This window comes from Trichomycterus rosablanca, chromosome 6 (assembly GCF_030014385.1).
Source record: "Trichomycterus rosablanca isolate fTriRos1 chromosome 6, fTriRos1.hap1, whole genome shotgun sequence".
Classification (NCBI taxonomy): domain Eukaryota; kingdom Metazoa; phylum Chordata; class Actinopteri; order Siluriformes; family Trichomycteridae; genus Trichomycterus; species Trichomycterus rosablanca.
Window position 1 is genome coordinate 9,022,448 of NC_085993.1, and position 17,184 is coordinate 9,039,631.

Genomic DNA, 17,184 nt, shown 5'->3' on the forward strand with positions numbered 1-17,184 from the left:
TAGGTAGGGGCTTAGTTATAAAAGAGCAACAATATTAGAATACAATTATTATTGATTATGTAGTGTGTTGCTTCACAGTGACATCTGCCGGTGCCAGGCCCTATCGGCCCCCTAATGTAGAGACATGCCTGTATCAACAACCACAATTGAGCTATACAAACAAGCACAACCTGTGCATTTTTATTTCATTCTTTAGCTTTTCAAGCTCCAGACAGACTTCATAATTATTCACTGAGCTGCTAACAGGCGTATTAGAGCGTGATGTGAAAAAAAAGGTTCAGATTCCCCGTATCTGAAACTGAGAAATTACACCGTATGTTCGGAGATTTCACGACTGGAATCTCAATTGGTTTACACCGCCTTATATAGGTATGAAATAATGGATTGCACCTCCTCTGTAGCTACTCTACGCCTCAGCAGTACAAAGCCATTAGGGATTTGGGTTCACATTCAGCAGCTGTGTTAGACATCTCTGGGAGAGCGGCAATGCCACAGCGGTGAGGAGGAGAGGAAAGAAATGCCACACTCCTTCACTCTGCACCATGGGACATTTGAGATCAGTGAAGCGTAGCGTGAAACTCAGGCACTCGTGGGACAAACATATGTTTCAGTCTAATCTAATGCACCTATGTGGAATCAGAGATCAGAAAAATGGGCCAAATCCCAAACGCCTTTCAATTACTCACTGCAAATGCATACTTTTTATTTAGTGCACTTACTGTACATACAGGGAGATTTACTCTAAAGAGGCCCTGAATATTCTGTAATAACTATCGCTAGAACAAAGCAATCTGAACAAAACAACGTGCTCTTCAGTATATGGAGCTTTGAACAAGCCGGGATGCCCCTGCCTCGGAGCGATGAGGTCAGCCGTCGCAACGTTTAACCTCCGTTTGCATACCCAGTACCCCTTCACTCAGTCACTCGACTTCTCATCAGGACTGTGGTGTACAGTATTGAGCAGCGCGTCTTCATGGTGCGAACCTATTGGGTCACCAATTCGTTTTAGCAATGTCAGAGTGAATTTAGGAAGAAATGTGGTGTTCGTAACATACTCTAAAAAAGTTTAATTCAGAAGATGGTACAGAAACTGGACTAAACATGTTCAGGAACATGGAGCGCCGCATCAAAATGTGTCTGGCAGAAAATGGAAATCACTTACAGCATCGAATGTAATTAGGGATGTAACGATACACTTACCCACGATGCGATACGATTCACAATACTGGGTTCACGATACAATTTTTCCCCGATTTTTTTAAACAAAATGATATTAAAGACAAATTATGAAAAAAATAAATAAATACTGTATTTGTGTTTATCTTTTATTTATCTAAATAATTAATGCCCTTTTATTTTTGAGGTAGGTACAAACTAAGCCAAATAATGCTTATTGTATAAAAAAAACTTAAATGAAATTTTAAAACAAATCCAACAATAAATAAATAAATGAATAATACAAATAAAAAAAGTATTCTCACATAAATAAATCTGGCTGGAAAATCCCCTACCTGGCAACTTTGTGAAGTGCCGTCAACCAGGTGAGGTGAATAGCGCCAGCGCCCTCTGCTGTTTAAAGTGAATATAAATTCATCTACCTACTTAGCTAATGCAATTTAGAATGACCACTTTATCTCTACGTAAATGAATACATGTCAAATGTATTCATTTGTTTGCAGCTGGAAAAAATCTAACCAATCCACCTTCTGCATGTTTTGGAAGGTTGGAGGAAACCAGAGTACCCAAAGGAAAGCAGCACAGATGGAGAAAACATTCTTAAATTCCATAAAGACTGTGACTAAAAGCAGAGATCAAACACAGGTCTGCTGTACAAATGTTGCTGTACAGCACCCCACTTATTTACAGCACCTTACTAAAAAGTACTGTCCCTTTTGTTACGGTAATTAAAATTGAGCTATACAAATGTGTACATGATGTTAAATCAACAGTCCAAAACCTTTCAAATGTATTTAAAAAAGAACTATTTTAATAAAAAAAATCATACCACTTTGTAGCTTTGATTTGTTTTCCTTTGATTTTCAAAGAAAACTTAAGGAGCGTCTGTTTTTATTTCCTTTACCATGATAAATTACCAGTGTCTGAAGGAGATCCACACAACACAGTAACCAAAGGCAAAAGCATTGTGTATCTAATCCTATTGCACTGAATATACCCGAGAGCTCAAATATAAAACAATCATCAAATTGCCTAGATCAGGCCGCCCTCTACACTGTCACATCAGTTCTCACTCTGAATCAGAAAATTGGGGAATTCAGATTGGACATACTGTTTGTGCATCAATCATTTGCGTAACTATGGTGTTACACACACACAAAAAAACATGACAGAGCCTTTTTATCAGTGGCTTTATCAGGGGCACAGCAGGGCCGGTTCCATGGGAAACACTGGGTGCCCAGGCAGGAACACCCTGAACAGACGCCACTTCATAGCAGGGCTTCAACCATCTCTTCCCTCAGACCTAGCCAGTTATGTTTGTATAGACACCCAGTCGGCTGACAGCATAGCTGATTGGGACACCACTGGTGGTACTGTCTGATAGTTCCAAACTTAAAGCACATTAACAACCCTGACAGTCCAGAAGCCTAGCAATCTTATCAGGGCAACAAAGATAAACCCCTGTGCTACTAAAAAAGACTTGCACCATGACCTCATAAAAGATGGCCCAAATGTGTCAGTAGCAGGTCACTAATAAATAAAAACTAGAACTGTCTGGCCATGTGGATCGGCAAGTTATGACACAAAGAATACTACCCACAAGGTCAAGCAAGGAGGTGGGTAGAAGCAATTGGAAGTGATGATATGCGGAAGGTTTCCTGCTGCAGGAAAGGGCAGTCTTGCCTGAGTGAATGGCATGAATTCACTAAAATATTAAGCCATTCTGTGGTGAAACTGAACCTTGTTGGTGATCCCAAGTCAACCAAAGCCTGGTTAAGGAATCAGTCCTGGAATATTCTGAAGTCCAGATTTAAATGATATAGAAAATCTTTAGTAGGAATTAAAGAAAGCAGTTACAGCATGAAAGCCATCAAACCTCAAGGAGCTGGAATCTTTTGCATTTGAAGAATGGGCGAAGAGTCCGAAAGAGAGGAGTCAGAAGCTTGTTAGCATCTAGTGAATTCACTTATTAGAGGTTATTAGAGGTTATTAGAGGTTATCCAGGCAAAAGGATGTTCAACCAAGTGCTGAAACTGGGGGTTAAATAATAGTTCACATGGACATTTGTCAAGACGACTAAATGACTAGTCATGTTTTACACACTTTGGTTACATTCATGACAGAAACGATAGTTATTCATTACACAAGATTAATCAGTTCACAAGTTTAATGTTAATTTTGTGTCTCCAGTTTACCTTACTTGCATGTCTTTGGACTGTGGGAGGAAACCCACACAGACATGCAAAGAACATGCACTCTACACACAGAAACAACCCAGACCACCCCACCTGGGGATAGAATCCAGGACCTCCTATCTATCTATCTATCTATCTATCTATCTATCTATCTATCTATCTATATACATACACGGACTAGACATAACATTATGACCACTGACAGATGAAGTGAATAACACTGATTATCTCTTCATCACGGCACCTGTTAGTGGGTGGGATATATTAGGCAGCAAGTGAACATTTTATCCTCAAAGTTGATGTGTTAGAAGCAGGAAAAATGGGCGAGCGTAAGGATTTAAGCGAGTTTGTCAAGGACCAGTGGTCAGTATCTATTAAAAGTGGTCCAAGGAAGGAACAGTGGTAAACCAGCGTCAGGGTCATGGGCGGCCAAGACTCATTGATGCACATGGGGATCGAAAGCTGCACCAGCTACTGTAGCTCAAATTGCTGAAGAAGTTAATGCTGGTTCTGATAGAAAGGTGTCAGAATACACAGTGTATTGCAGTTTGTTGCGTATGGGGCTGCATAACCGCAGACCAGTCAGGGTGCCCAATATTAGGAAGATGGTCATAATGTTATGCCTGATTGGTGTATGTATACATAGTTTAGCTTAAAAAAAATTATAAAGGTTAAATTGGTGAGATAAAGTCTTGTACTCTTGGTTTCAATATAGTTTTAATATAGTTTAAAAAGGGATGAATATGAATGAATGAGACATTCATGAAAATGAATAACTGCATGAGTTATTTAATGCAATATTCAGTTATTACAGCTTTAAGTACTTGAGTAATGAGGATGTTTACGCTCGTGAACAGTACAGGTGTTTCTGTACGATTACAGGTCAGTGTGCACTCATGCACGCGCATCTTTGCTCACCTGAACGGTTTGATACTCAGCAGGCATCTCCTCACCATTATTCCCCCGGTCCGAGCTCGCGCTCTTCACCAAATCCAAAGATCAAATCCAATAACGAATCCGATAACGAGTCCAGTGTCAGTTCTACAACCCGGTGCGTGTCCGGTAACTAATCCAGGAGCGCGTGCGGTACACATGCTGCATGCACCTTTTCTCAGAAATGCACCCGTACCGTACAGAGTCGCGCGCACTGCATCTCCATCAGTTTCACCTGATCCGCTTCACGCCTCGCGCTCTTCCCGAGGTGCACCGGCGACCCAGCCTCGCGCTTTACGTTCATTTCGGCTCGGGCTCAAACTCTGACCAACTTTGCACCACATGACAGGATTACTGACGCGGTTATTTCACAAATCAATCCCCAAATTTACACACAACCCCAAATGATGCGCAGCTTTCAGCACCTGCTTTCAATAGAAAAGAGGTGGTCCGTGGGGATCCGTGGGGGTCTGTGACGGTCTGTGGAGGTCTGTGGATCCGTGATGCTTTTCTAGAAGTTGCTCTGTGATGACAGAGCTATCAAAAATGCATGCAAACACCTAGGAGCAAACGACCGGACCCCCCGCTGCTCAATACAGAAGGAAAGAGCCTCAACAATATGCAGGGTAAAGTGATGCATAGTTGGTATGCTCAGGAGCTACTAAAGCCCTGTCCATAAGAATCTTTCTTCCCCTCAATCCTCAGGGTCGTAGCACAAGTCTTTTTCGTAAAGCTCATTATCAACACCAAATCTCTGTTTACACGACATCCTCAACCAACTTACCAGGTGTATAAAACCAGTTGCATAAATTAAATCATATGCCACCAACTTAGATTTTTCATTCCACCCTGATTGTGCATTCATGATTTATGGACAAACATGGTTTATTGAATTTGGTGCAAATAAACTCCAGTGGCCTGCAAAGAGGCCAGATCTGAATACTGAACAACACTGGGATTAATTGGAATAATAACTGTGAGGACATCTTGTGCCTGACAGTGCAAATCCATTATTGACCAAATAAGCACAATCTTCCACACCCACACTCCAAATTCAATACATCCCAGAAGAGTGAAGGATGTTATAGCTGCAAGAGGGAGGGAGTTCGATAATGATGTTTAAGGTTTTGGAATGGGCCCCTCAATGGGTTGCCGCCCTGTTCAGGGTGTTGCTCATGAAACACTTTTTTTATTTAGTCCCCTTTAAGTTGGGTTATATATTTTAATTGTTCTTCGGTTGACCTAGTGCACTATACTGTAAACAACAAATCTAAATTTGGGATCTGTAGACAGAAACGAACATAATAAACTGGAACTGGATGAACACCAGCATTTTTAAAGGAGAACTGCTGAGTAAAAGTAATGTTGCTTTTACAGCTGATGTTAAACAGCATGAAGTTAAAGTAGCCAGAATGTAAACATCATATTGTGTATTTAGATTTTAAATCATCCATCTTTAGAAAGCCTAAATAGGTAAATATTCAGGTGGTAGAGCTAACACACATATATGTAGAAAAAAAGTAAATAAACATATATTGGTTGATTCTGATCTGATTATACTGAAGACTTTAAATATACTGTAGATACACACATTATAGCGTGGCTCTTGCAAATGAAATGATTTAGATCCACCACTGCATGTTGTGTTGCAATTTTTGTGTTGCTTATATTGCATATTGTATCTGGCAGTACAATACAGTAGACCAGTGAGTCACGAATGGTTATACAAACATTTTGGGTTACGAAAGATCTTTTTCAACTTAACGTATGAAAAAATTTCGGATTACGAACAGAAATTCGTGAAATACGTGACGTCACGAACAAGTTGACTCCGACCGTGTCTCTCTCTCTCTCTCTCTCTCTCTCTCTCTCTCTCATATATATATATATATATATATATATATACAGTGTATCACAAAAGTGAGTACACCCCTCACATTTCTGCAAATATTTTATTATATCTTTTCATGGGACAACACTATAGAAATAAAACTTGGATATAACTTAGAGTAGTCAGTGTACAACTTGTATAGCAGTGTAGATTTACTGTCTTCTGAAAATAACTCAACACACAGCCATTAATGTCTAAATAGCTGGCAACATAAGTGAGTACACCCCACAGTGAACATGTCCAAATTGTGCCCAAAGTGTCAATATTTTGTGTGACCACCATTATTATCCAGCACTGCCTTAACCCTTCTGGGCATGGAATTCACCAGAGCTGCACAGGTTGCTACTGGAATCCTCTTCCACTCCTCCATGATGACATCACGGAGCTGGTGGATGTTAGACACCTTGAACTCCTCCACCTTCCACTTGAGGATGCGCCACAGGTGCTCAATTGGGTTTAGTCCATCACCTTTACCTTCAGCTTCCTCAGCAAGGCAGTTGTCATCTTGGAGGTTGTGTTTGGGGTCGTTATCCTGTTGGAAAACTGCCATGAGGCCCAGTTTTCGAAGGGAGGGGATCATGCTCTGTTTCAGAATGTCACAGTACATGTTGGAATTCATGTTTCCCTCAATGAACTGCAGCTCCCCAGTGCCAGCAACACTCATGCAGCCCAAGACCATGATGCTACCACCACCATGCTTGACTGTAGGCAAGATACAGTTGTCTTGGTACTTCTCACCAGGGCGCCGCCACACATGCTGGACACCATCTGAGCCAAACAAGTTTATCTTGGTCTCGTCAGACCACAGGGCATTCCAGTAATCCATGTTCTTGGACTGCTTGTCTTCAGCAAACTGTTTGCGGGCTTTCTTGTGCGTCAGCTTCCTTCTGGGATGACGACCATGCAGACCGAGTTGATGCAGTGTGCGGCGTATGGTCTGAGCACTGACAGGCTGACCTCCCACGTCTTCAACCTCTGCAGCAATGCTGGCAGCACTCATGTGTCTATTTTTTAAAGCCAACCTCTGGATATGACGCCGAACACGTGGACTTAACCTCTTTGGTCGACCCTGGCGAAGCCTGTTTCGAGTGGAACCTGTCCTGGAAAACCGCTGTATGACCTTGGCCACCATGCTGTAGCTCAGTTTCAGGGTGTTAGCAATCTTCTTATAGCCCAGGCCATCTTTGTGGAGAGCAACAATTCTATTTCTCACATCCTCAGAGAGTTCTTTGCCATGAGGTGCCTATAGTCATGTCTATAGTGTTGTCCCATGAAAAGATATAATGAAATATTTGCAGAAATGTGAGGGGTGTACTCACTTTTGTGATACACTGTATATATATATATATATATATATATATATATATATATATATATATATATATACAGTGAGTGAACATTGGGACAATTTTGTACAATTCTATATTAAAACATCCCCAAAGAAGGTGCAGAGAAAGCTAAGTTTTTTGTTGTTGTATAATTACTCCTGCCAGTAGCTGTCACTGTGTATCAGACAGAGGGCACATTGAGTAAGAGAGAAAAAGGAAGTTATTCTTTCGTGAAATGACACCTACAAAACAGAACACAGTACTATTGAAATAAATAAGGAAATAATAGAGAAATATGAGAGTTATTGTTGTTTCTGGTAGATACATTTTATAAAAAAAAAGAAGGAAATGTATTATGGTGTATTGTACTGCACACGTACTGTACTGAAATGTGATGTGTGTTTGTGTACAGTACAGTACTACTGTGTATTGTTGTTTATTATTGTTTATTACAGTATTATCTATTCTATAATCTAAGATTAAGGGAACATATAGTTGTATTTATAACAAGAAAGACAATTTAAGACATTAGAGAGGTTAGGTAAGGGGGGGTTGGGAGGTCTGACACGGGTTAATTCTATTTACATTATTTCTTATCGGAAACATAGGTTTAACTAACGAACATTTTGACTTAAGAACAGCCCTTCGGAACCAATTAAATTCGTAAGTCAATGGTCCACTGTATTATGCAAACGTGCAGTCCCTCTGCTCAGATTTGACCTAAAAATCATCAAAACACGAATTCTTATTTGGAGCCTCAGCCTTTTGAATTAGACTGCACAGCTTTACAAAATTGACATATTGGGGGGAAACAATAAACAGCAGTTGTAAAATAAAATGTAATAAAAAGGATATTATACATCGCAAATTGAGAAAACTTTAGTAACAGGCAATAGAGCATGAATCAACGTGCCAGTGTTGAACCATTTCACCCTGCATACACTCCAGTGTCCTGTGATGCGCGTGTCCTCGGGGGTTCCGTTTAATCTGCGCTGCATAATTAAACTGCGCTTTTGCATAAAACTAAAAGTGAATTACTCAGACTGGTTATTAATATACAGTCTGATATTTGCATACAATTATTTTACTGCTTTAAAGGATTACATGCAAACACTTTCATACGATGTTATCTAGAGTTTCTTCTAAATCACATTTATTTTTAGTAATTGCAATGTATCAATATTCTAAATAAGGAATAGTTTACAGTTAATCATGATTCTGTCATTTCGGATCTTGTACAGCGGTTAGATTCTTTAATAAGATTAACCATCCTGAACCATTTCAGATTTATTTCATATTAAAATGAGTTGTTTTACATATAGAACCAATTTCAAAGGTTCATTAAAGAATCATACACAGTCAAAGTCAAAAGTCTGAAAACTGTAAATGATAACTGCAACTTTTATTTTTCTGTTCCTGAATGAGTGAAACATACTTCTATGTTCTTCAAAATCCCTGCTATGGATTATGACTACCTATAGATGGTGACTTTTCTGTGCCAATTTAAATAGGGATGGTTGGACCAGTGATAGCTCAGTGGTTAAGGTACTGGACTAGTAAACACAAGGTTGCCGGTTCAAGCCCCGCCACCACCAAGTTGCCACTGTTGGGTCCCTGAGTAAGGCCCTTAACCCTCAATTGCTCAGCAAGTGTTCAGCTCATTGTGTAAGTCGCTTTGGATAAAAGCGTCTGCTAAATGCTGAAAATGTAAATGTAAATGTACACAGAATAGTGGTCAGTTTGCCAAGGTTTAAAAGGAAACCTATACTGTCAATGTATAGTATGCTGGGACAAACTTGTTGTGGTCGGTCAGATGAATCCAAAATCCACAAATCACATCAGACAAATTAAAAGCTGCTGAAATATAAGTAACACTGTCCACAGTCAAGCATGCCTTACATCACCATGGGCTTAGAGGCTGCTGTGCAAAATGGAACTGCTCCAGTGTAGTTTTTATTATCACAAATCAAATTGTTGATTTAAAGCTTGGCTAATGTCCTCTGTTTCCCAGCAAGTGAAATTGTGAATGTTTTCTCAAATATACTATGTTTTAATACACATGTTGAAACAATTTTGTATCAAGTTATTTCTACTTCAAACGGTTTTTCATTTCCTTACAGCTACATGTTTTATTCTGACAACTAAAAGGCCGGTCACACCAGAAACTTGCTATTTGTGTTGCTTTACAAATTGAGCGTTGTCAGCCTAAGATCCTCTTAGAAGTTTAATAAATAAAATTTTACACCCATTAATTACCTTGAGGTATAAAATTAGGTCCGATGCGTACATGAAGCTTTGTATCACACATTTAAAATAAATAATAAATGATAACAAATTTAAAAAAAAAAAAACACACAAGCTTAAGTATACTCACACATTGGCCTTTCGGATCAGCTGTCTATAAAAATTAGGCACCCAATCATTATTTAAAGTTTGTCCATCATTTTGTGTTTCTGTGGCTAATTGCATTAAGAATAGAAATCCCATTCAAATAAAAGTAATTTAAAAGTGCAGAATTGACATTCAGAAACCTATTTTACTCTTACTGAACATTATTCATGTTATGTCACCAAAACATCCCCTGCTATTAATATATTGCTCTTTAATATCGTAGTGTTAATTGTGCTTTGTTTAATTCCCTTTAAACATAGCTATGTACAAAAAAAAATAACCCTTTTGATTCACTTTTAGCAAACAACAAAGTAACTTTTAAGCTTGTAATTAAGCCACCACTAGATATAGGGGCTGTGGTTGCTCAGTAATGGACTAGTAATCAAAAGGTCGCTGTTAAGCCCTTAGAATAGAATAGAATAGAATAGAATGCCTTTATTGTCATTGCACAGTGCACAACGAAATTTTTTGAGCATCTCCTTGACGGTACATGTATGTACACACAGACATATATATACACATGTATTTACAAAATAAACATATACACATCTAGATACAGAAATAAACGTGTGGTTTTAAGAACTTTCCAGAAAAGAAAAGAAGAAGAAGGTTATTGCACGGTCTCTATAAATTGCACATTATTTCCTAGGATGTAAAGTTTGATAGTTTAGTGTTTTTATGGCGGAGGGGTAAAAGCTTTTCAGGAGTCTGGAAGTACGGGCCTTGATACTCCTATAGCGCCTACCAGAGGGCAACAAGGAGAACAGGTTGCAACAAGGGTGAAATGAGTCCTTTATGATGTTTGTGGCCCGACGCAGGCATCGGGTTTTGTAAATGTTCTCTAGTGAAGGCAGCTCAGTGTTGATGGTTCTCTGAGCTGATTTGATTACCCTCTGAAGAGCCTTCTTGTCAGCCTCAGAGCAGCTGGCATACCACACCAGAATGCCATGGGTGAGTATGCTTTCCACCGTGCTGCGATAGAAGGACACCAGTAGCTGCTTGGACAGGTTGGCCTTTCTTAGTGTCCTTAAAAAGTAGAGCCGCTTCTGTGCTTTTTTCACTAGAGAGGTGGTGTTGGTGGTCCATGTGAGGTCCTGGGAGATGTGTGTGCCTAGGAATTTGAAATTAGACACTCTCTCTACTGTGTTTCCTCCGATGTCTAAGGGTGTAGGTTCCTCTCTCCGTCTCCTGAAGCTGATGACCATTTCTTTTGTTTTAGAGGTGTTGAGTGCCAGGTTGTTAATGGAGCACCATTCAAACAGTTTGAGGACTTCTTCCCTGTAGGCAGACTCATCTCCATTCTGTATTAATCCAATTACAGTGGTGTCATCTGCAAACTTGATGATTGAGTTTGTGCTGTGGGTTGGTGTACAGTCATGGGTGTAGAGGGAGTAAAGAAGAGGGCTCAGCACACAGCCCTGTGGAACTCCAGTACTCAGTGTCAGAACAGGGGAGAGATGGGCCCCCATCCTAACAGACTGTGGGCGGTTTGTTAAAAAGTCCTCAATCCACCTGCATGTGTGCTGGCTGACACCCAGGTTTAGCAGCTTGGATACCAGTCTGCTGGGAATAACTGTATTAAACGCAGAGCTGAAATCCACGAACAGCATCCTCACATATGTTCCCTGATGTTCCAGGTGAGTCAGTGCCACGTGGAGAGCAGTGTTGATGGCGTCTTCTGTTGACCTGTTGCCTTTGTAGGCAAACTGATGTTGGTCCAGGGTGGGCGGGAGTGAAGACTGTATGTGCTTCAGAACCAGTTTTTCAAAGCACTTCATCACCGTGGAGGTGAGAGCCACCGGTCTGAAGTCGTTCAGGCTGTTGATTGTGGCTTTCTTTGGAAGAGGCACAATGGTGGCAGACTTGAAACATTTAGGGACAGTGCAGTGGGACAGAGAGAGGTTGAAGATGTTTTTGAACACCTCTGCCAGTTGATATGCACAGTCCTTAAGTACCCTCCCTGAAATTCCGTCTGGGCCGGTCGCTTTCCTGGGGTTCACACTGCGGAGCACTCTCCTGACATCCTCTGTACTCACAGTAAGTGCTAGGCTGTCAGCAGTTTGCAGTGGTGCTGTCCTGTTCTCTGCTTCCTCCACTGCAACCCCCTCAAAGCGTGCAAAGAAATAATTCAGTTCCTCCACTAGTGAGTCACTGCTACTGGTGATTGTGTTTTTATTGCCTTTGTAGTTTGTGAGGTGGTGGATGCCTTCCCATGCATGCCGGGGGTTGCCATCACTGAAATGGCCCTCAATCTTCAGCCTGTACGCTGCTTTTGCGTCTTTGATGGCTCTCTTCAGGTTGGACCTGGCAGTGCTGTAAAGTTCGCCATTTCCCGACCTGAAGGCTGTGTTGCGGTCCCTCAGTCGGCACTTAACCTCCCTGGTCATCCATGGCTTGTTGTTTGGAAAGCATCTGATGCGCTTGTCAACAGTGACATTATCCACACAAGACTGTATGTAAAACAGGACAGTGGATGTACAGTGTATCACAAAAGTGAGTACACCCCTCACATTTCTGCAGATATTTAAGTATATCTTTTCATGGGACAACACTGACAAAATGACACTTTGACACAATGAAAAGTAGTCTGTGTGCAGCTTATATAACAGTGTAAATTTATTCTTCCCTCAAAATAACTCAATATACAGCCATTAATGTCTAAACCACCGGCAACAAAAGTGAGTACACCCCTTAGTGAAAGTTCCTGAAGTGTCAATATTTTGTGTGGCCACCATTATTTCCCAGAACTGCCTTAACTCTCCTGGGCATGGAGTTTACCAGAGCTTCACAGGTTGCCACTGGAATGCTTTTCCACTCCTCCATGACGACATCACGGAGCTGGCGGATATTCGAGACTTTGCGCTCCTCCACCTTCCGCTTGAGGATGCCCCAAAGATGTTCTGTTGGGTTTAGGTCTGGAGACATGCTTGGCCAGTCCATCACCTTTACCCTCAGCCTCTTCAATAAAGCAGTGGTCGTCTTAGAGGTGTGTTTGGGGTCATTATCATGCTGGAACACTGCCCTGCGACCCAGTTTCCGGAGGGAGGGGATCATGCTCTGCTTCAGTATTTCACAGTACATATTGGAGTTCATGTGTCCCTCAATGAAATGTAACTCCCCAACACCTGCTGCACTCATGCAGCCCCAGACCATGGCATTCCCACCACCATGCTTGACTGTAGGCATGACACACTTATTTTTGTACTCCTCACCTGATTGCCGCCACACATGCTTGAGACCATCTGAACCAAACAAATTAATCTTGGTCTCATCAGACCATAGGACATGGTTCCAGTAATCCATGTCCTTTGTTGACATGTCTTCAGCAAACTGTTTGCGGGCTTTCTTGTGTAGAGACTTCAGAAGAGGCTTCCTTCTGGGGTGACAGCCATGCAGACCAATTTGATGTAGTGTGCGGCGTATGGTCTGAGCACTGACAGGCTGACCCCCCACCTTTTCAATCTCTGCAGCAATGCTGACAGCACTCCTGCGCCTATCTTTCAAAGACAGCAGTTGGATGTGACGCTGAGCACGTGCACTCAGCTTCTTTGGACGACCAACGCGAGGTCTGTTCTGAGTGGACCCTGCTCTTTTAAAACACTGGATGATCTTGGCCACTGTGCTGCAGCTCAGTTTCAGGGTGTTGGCAATCTTCTTGTAGCCTTGGCCATCTTCATGTAGCGCAACAATTCGTCTTTTAAGATCCTCAGAGAGTTCTTTGCCATGAGGTGCCATGTTGGAACTTTCAGTGACCAGTATGAGAGAGTGTGAGAGCTGTACTACTAAATTGAACACACCTGCTCCCTATGCACACCTGAGACCTAGTAACACTAACAAATCACATGACATTTTGGAGGGAAAATGACAAGCAGTGCTCAATTTGGACATTTAGGGGTGTAGTCTCTTAGGGGTGTACTCACTTTTGTTGCCGGTGGTTTAGACATTAATGGCTGTATATTGAGTTATTTTGAGGGAAGAATAAATTTACACTGTTATATAAGCTGCACACAGACTACTATTCATTGTGTCAAAGTGTCATTTTGTCAGTGTTGTCCCATGAAAAGATATACTTAAATATCTGCAGAAATGTGAGGGGTGTACTCACTTTTGTGATACACTGTATATTCCTCTATGTTTTCTTGTGCAAATAGGTCCCAGTGAGTGCGCTCAAGTACAGCTCTTAATGCCATAAATGCTTGGATTGTATATGTATATATCGATTTGTTCAAAATTGTCTACTAAATGTAAGTGAACATCAGGGCAAGTTGCTAACTAATATAAAAACAATGTATTTTGATGTTTAAGTTTATTTAGGACAAAATTCATAACCAACACCCCCATATGACTCTCATGCATGGCTGAAAAGCCTCTGCAGCGCATGTTGTTCTGAAACACTCTTCCAACGTTTCGAGTTCCTTATCAGCAAAAAAATGTAATAGGAGCAGAAACAGACGAGTCATCTGTGCTGAATCTCTGTGGAGTTGCAGCGATATTAAAGTTTAAAAAAGCAATATGAAAGTTTGACCCAGTCCTGTCATGCTAAAACTGGTGTTGGTTGCACAATGAAGCGCTGATAGTTGTTCTGCATTATTAGATCCGCCGGTGCACCAATAAAGCTCCCTGCAGCTCAGGGATCGGGATCGGGATTAAAGAACTGGGAAAATAGCAACCTAAGTAAGCTAGAATTACTGACGAGACTAAAAAACTGTGCTCAAAATGAGACGGTAAGGACAACTGCAATTGAGAATGAGTCCTCCTGGTCGTAAAGATTATGTGGATTATCAGAGGAACAATAATAGAAGACACCTTAAAATATTTGTGATTGGTGATTTAAAATACAATAATTACAATAATGGGTTTGAAATTGATGTCAGATAATTACATGTGTGTAAAAAGTGTCAAGACCATTTAAAAATCTCAAGATAAAACACTTGCATAGAATAAACCAATCAGTATTCTATTTCGAGATATGCTGCAGGAAGGCTAATCAAATACATTTGTACTTTGTGCACAGCCTTGTTGCATCATATTAAGCAATATGGTGACAATGATCACTTTTTTAAAAGGTTTGATACCTGTAGAATCTCACACTGCAGTGGCAGTTGAAGCATATAGACACCAGGTGGCACTAAAGCCCAAGCTCTTACATAGACAGCTCCATATGCTGCTAAATGTATCCAAGTGCTGTGTTTTATAAAGCAAAAATGTGTTAACCGACTGAAACTATTTATGTTATTCTATTACTATTATTAGCAACAGTTCATTTTATGAATAGTGTTTGATTCCGCAACAAAGCATCTACACACAAACAACTGCATCGATTTTGCTTTCATTTTAGCTTCACTTTACTCAGGCTGTAATATCATGACAAAAAAATCTCAAACCAGTGCTAAAAATGCAGCTGCACCACGAATTTACTTTGTCGATAAAATGTTTCATTTACTGATTCTAAAGAATAAAGTCCCCCCCATTCCAAAACAACAATAAAAGAAGAAAAAAAAGCAGTGACAATGACATGGTGGTGGTGTGTTAGTGTGTGTTGTGCTGGTATGAGTGGATCAGACACTCACTGTTACTGCTGGACAGAGAATAGTCCACCAACCAAAAATATCCAGCCAACAGCGCCCTGTGGGCAGCGTCCTTTGACCACTGATGAAGGTCTAGAAGATGACCAACTCAAACAGCAGCGATAGATGAGCGATCGTCTCTGACTTTACAAGGTGGACTAGCTAGGTAGGAGTGTCTAATAGAGTGGACAGTGAGTGGACACAGTATTCAAAAACTCCAGCAGCACTGCTGTGTCTGATCCACTCATACCAGCACAACACACACTAACACACCACCACCATGTCAATCACTGCTGTACTGAGAATGATCCACCACCCAAATAATCCTTGTCCACAAACTTTTTGAGACTATATGGGCAAAAGTATTGAGATACGCTTTCTTATTATTGAATTCATATGTTTCAGCCACAACAATTGCTAACAGGTGTAATACATCAACCATGAGGAAGTGTTATGTTGCCAAATATGCAGCAACAGTTTAGGGAAGGCTTTATAAAGACCAGTGTCCTGCACAGAGCCCTGATCTCAGCCCCACTGAACAGCTTTGGAATTATCTGGAACAACAGCTAAGTCTATGCACAGATCCCTGACCTATTTCGACTCCAGGATGACACTGATGTACGATCTTTCTCTCTTTCTCTGTCTGCATAATACAAAGTGACATCAAAAACATTCACTTTTTAAAGCTCTGTCACTAAACCGCCTTTTCTGAACACATTTAATGGTTCCCCTTCAAGATGCATTGTAGTTTGTCCTACTCCAATTCCAATTTATTATGAAACAAATGCCTCCAGAGATCAGTGGTGTCCCAACACTGACCCTCTTCAAAGCCCAGCTTTAATGTTTCTTCACTAAGACATAAAGTTTAGGATGACCAATCGTTTTTCAGAAGTGTGCAGTGCTGCTCGGCTGTGATAATCACTGTTCACCATGCTTCGTTTTAGAAAGACTAAATTGATTTGGGTGCCTGAGCTGGTGCTCTGTTTTGCTACCTGGTTTGAACTCAGAGTTGAATACAGCTCTGTAATTTGAGGCACTGACCTGGTCGGAAAATGAAACATTACCTTAATAACCAGCATTTTCATTTTGTGGGCCATGTCTGTTTTGCACAGGCATTTATTACCCTCAATTTTTTTTTTTGAAAGTACAACAAAAACAGAATCTGAATCTAAATTTGTAATCTTGCGTTGAGAAATGTTCTCTTTACAAAATTTGGTACAAATTAATGAGCCAGGACCCATATTCGCTGTTCCTAGATCCTTTGGTGGATCCTCTTTTTATTCTCCATCATGATACCCTCACCCGTAACCAATTCATCTGCTCGTCGTGGTGTGTTACTTGAATATTTTATGAACTTTTTATTACATTACAAAATGTCTCATCTTTACCAGAAATAAGGTTTGTAAACATAATGACTTATGATTTGTCTTACAGCAGAATTAAAGCTTAAAATCTGACTGCACCAGGTTTTTATGTGCAAAATTCTTCATGATATTTAGCTGAGTACATAATTTTGCAACATAAATGTCTGGTCTGAATAGAATTCTTTTGAGTGCCTGGTGAAATTCTGTGCAAACATAATAACCAGTAACAAACTTAAATTAAATGTTCACTATCAATCAGAAAGCTAAATTTGATGGATTCAAATGTTTAAATGTCTTTTATGTTGAGTATTTGATTGTTTACGGTTGCTGGTTTTGCTA

The 17,184-nt window shown here is 40.5% G+C and overlaps 1 protein-coding gene across 1 annotated transcript in view; it reads right to left on the bottom strand.

The window, feature by feature from the left end:
• The window catches only part of LOC134316862 (alpha-1,6-mannosylglycoprotein 6-beta-N-acetylglucosaminyltransferase B-like), a 162,996-nt gene extending 158,579 nt beyond the window's left edge, over positions 1-4,417 (bottom strand). The window contains exon 1 of the mRNA XM_062997371.1: positions 4,290-4,417. Coding sequence (XP_062853441.1) covers positions 4,290-4,327 — 38 coding nt within the window. The 5' untranslated portion in view covers positions 4,328-4,417. The remainder of the gene's footprint in view (positions 1-4,289) is intronic.
• Between the last annotated feature and the right edge of the window lie 12,767 nt (positions 4,418-17,184).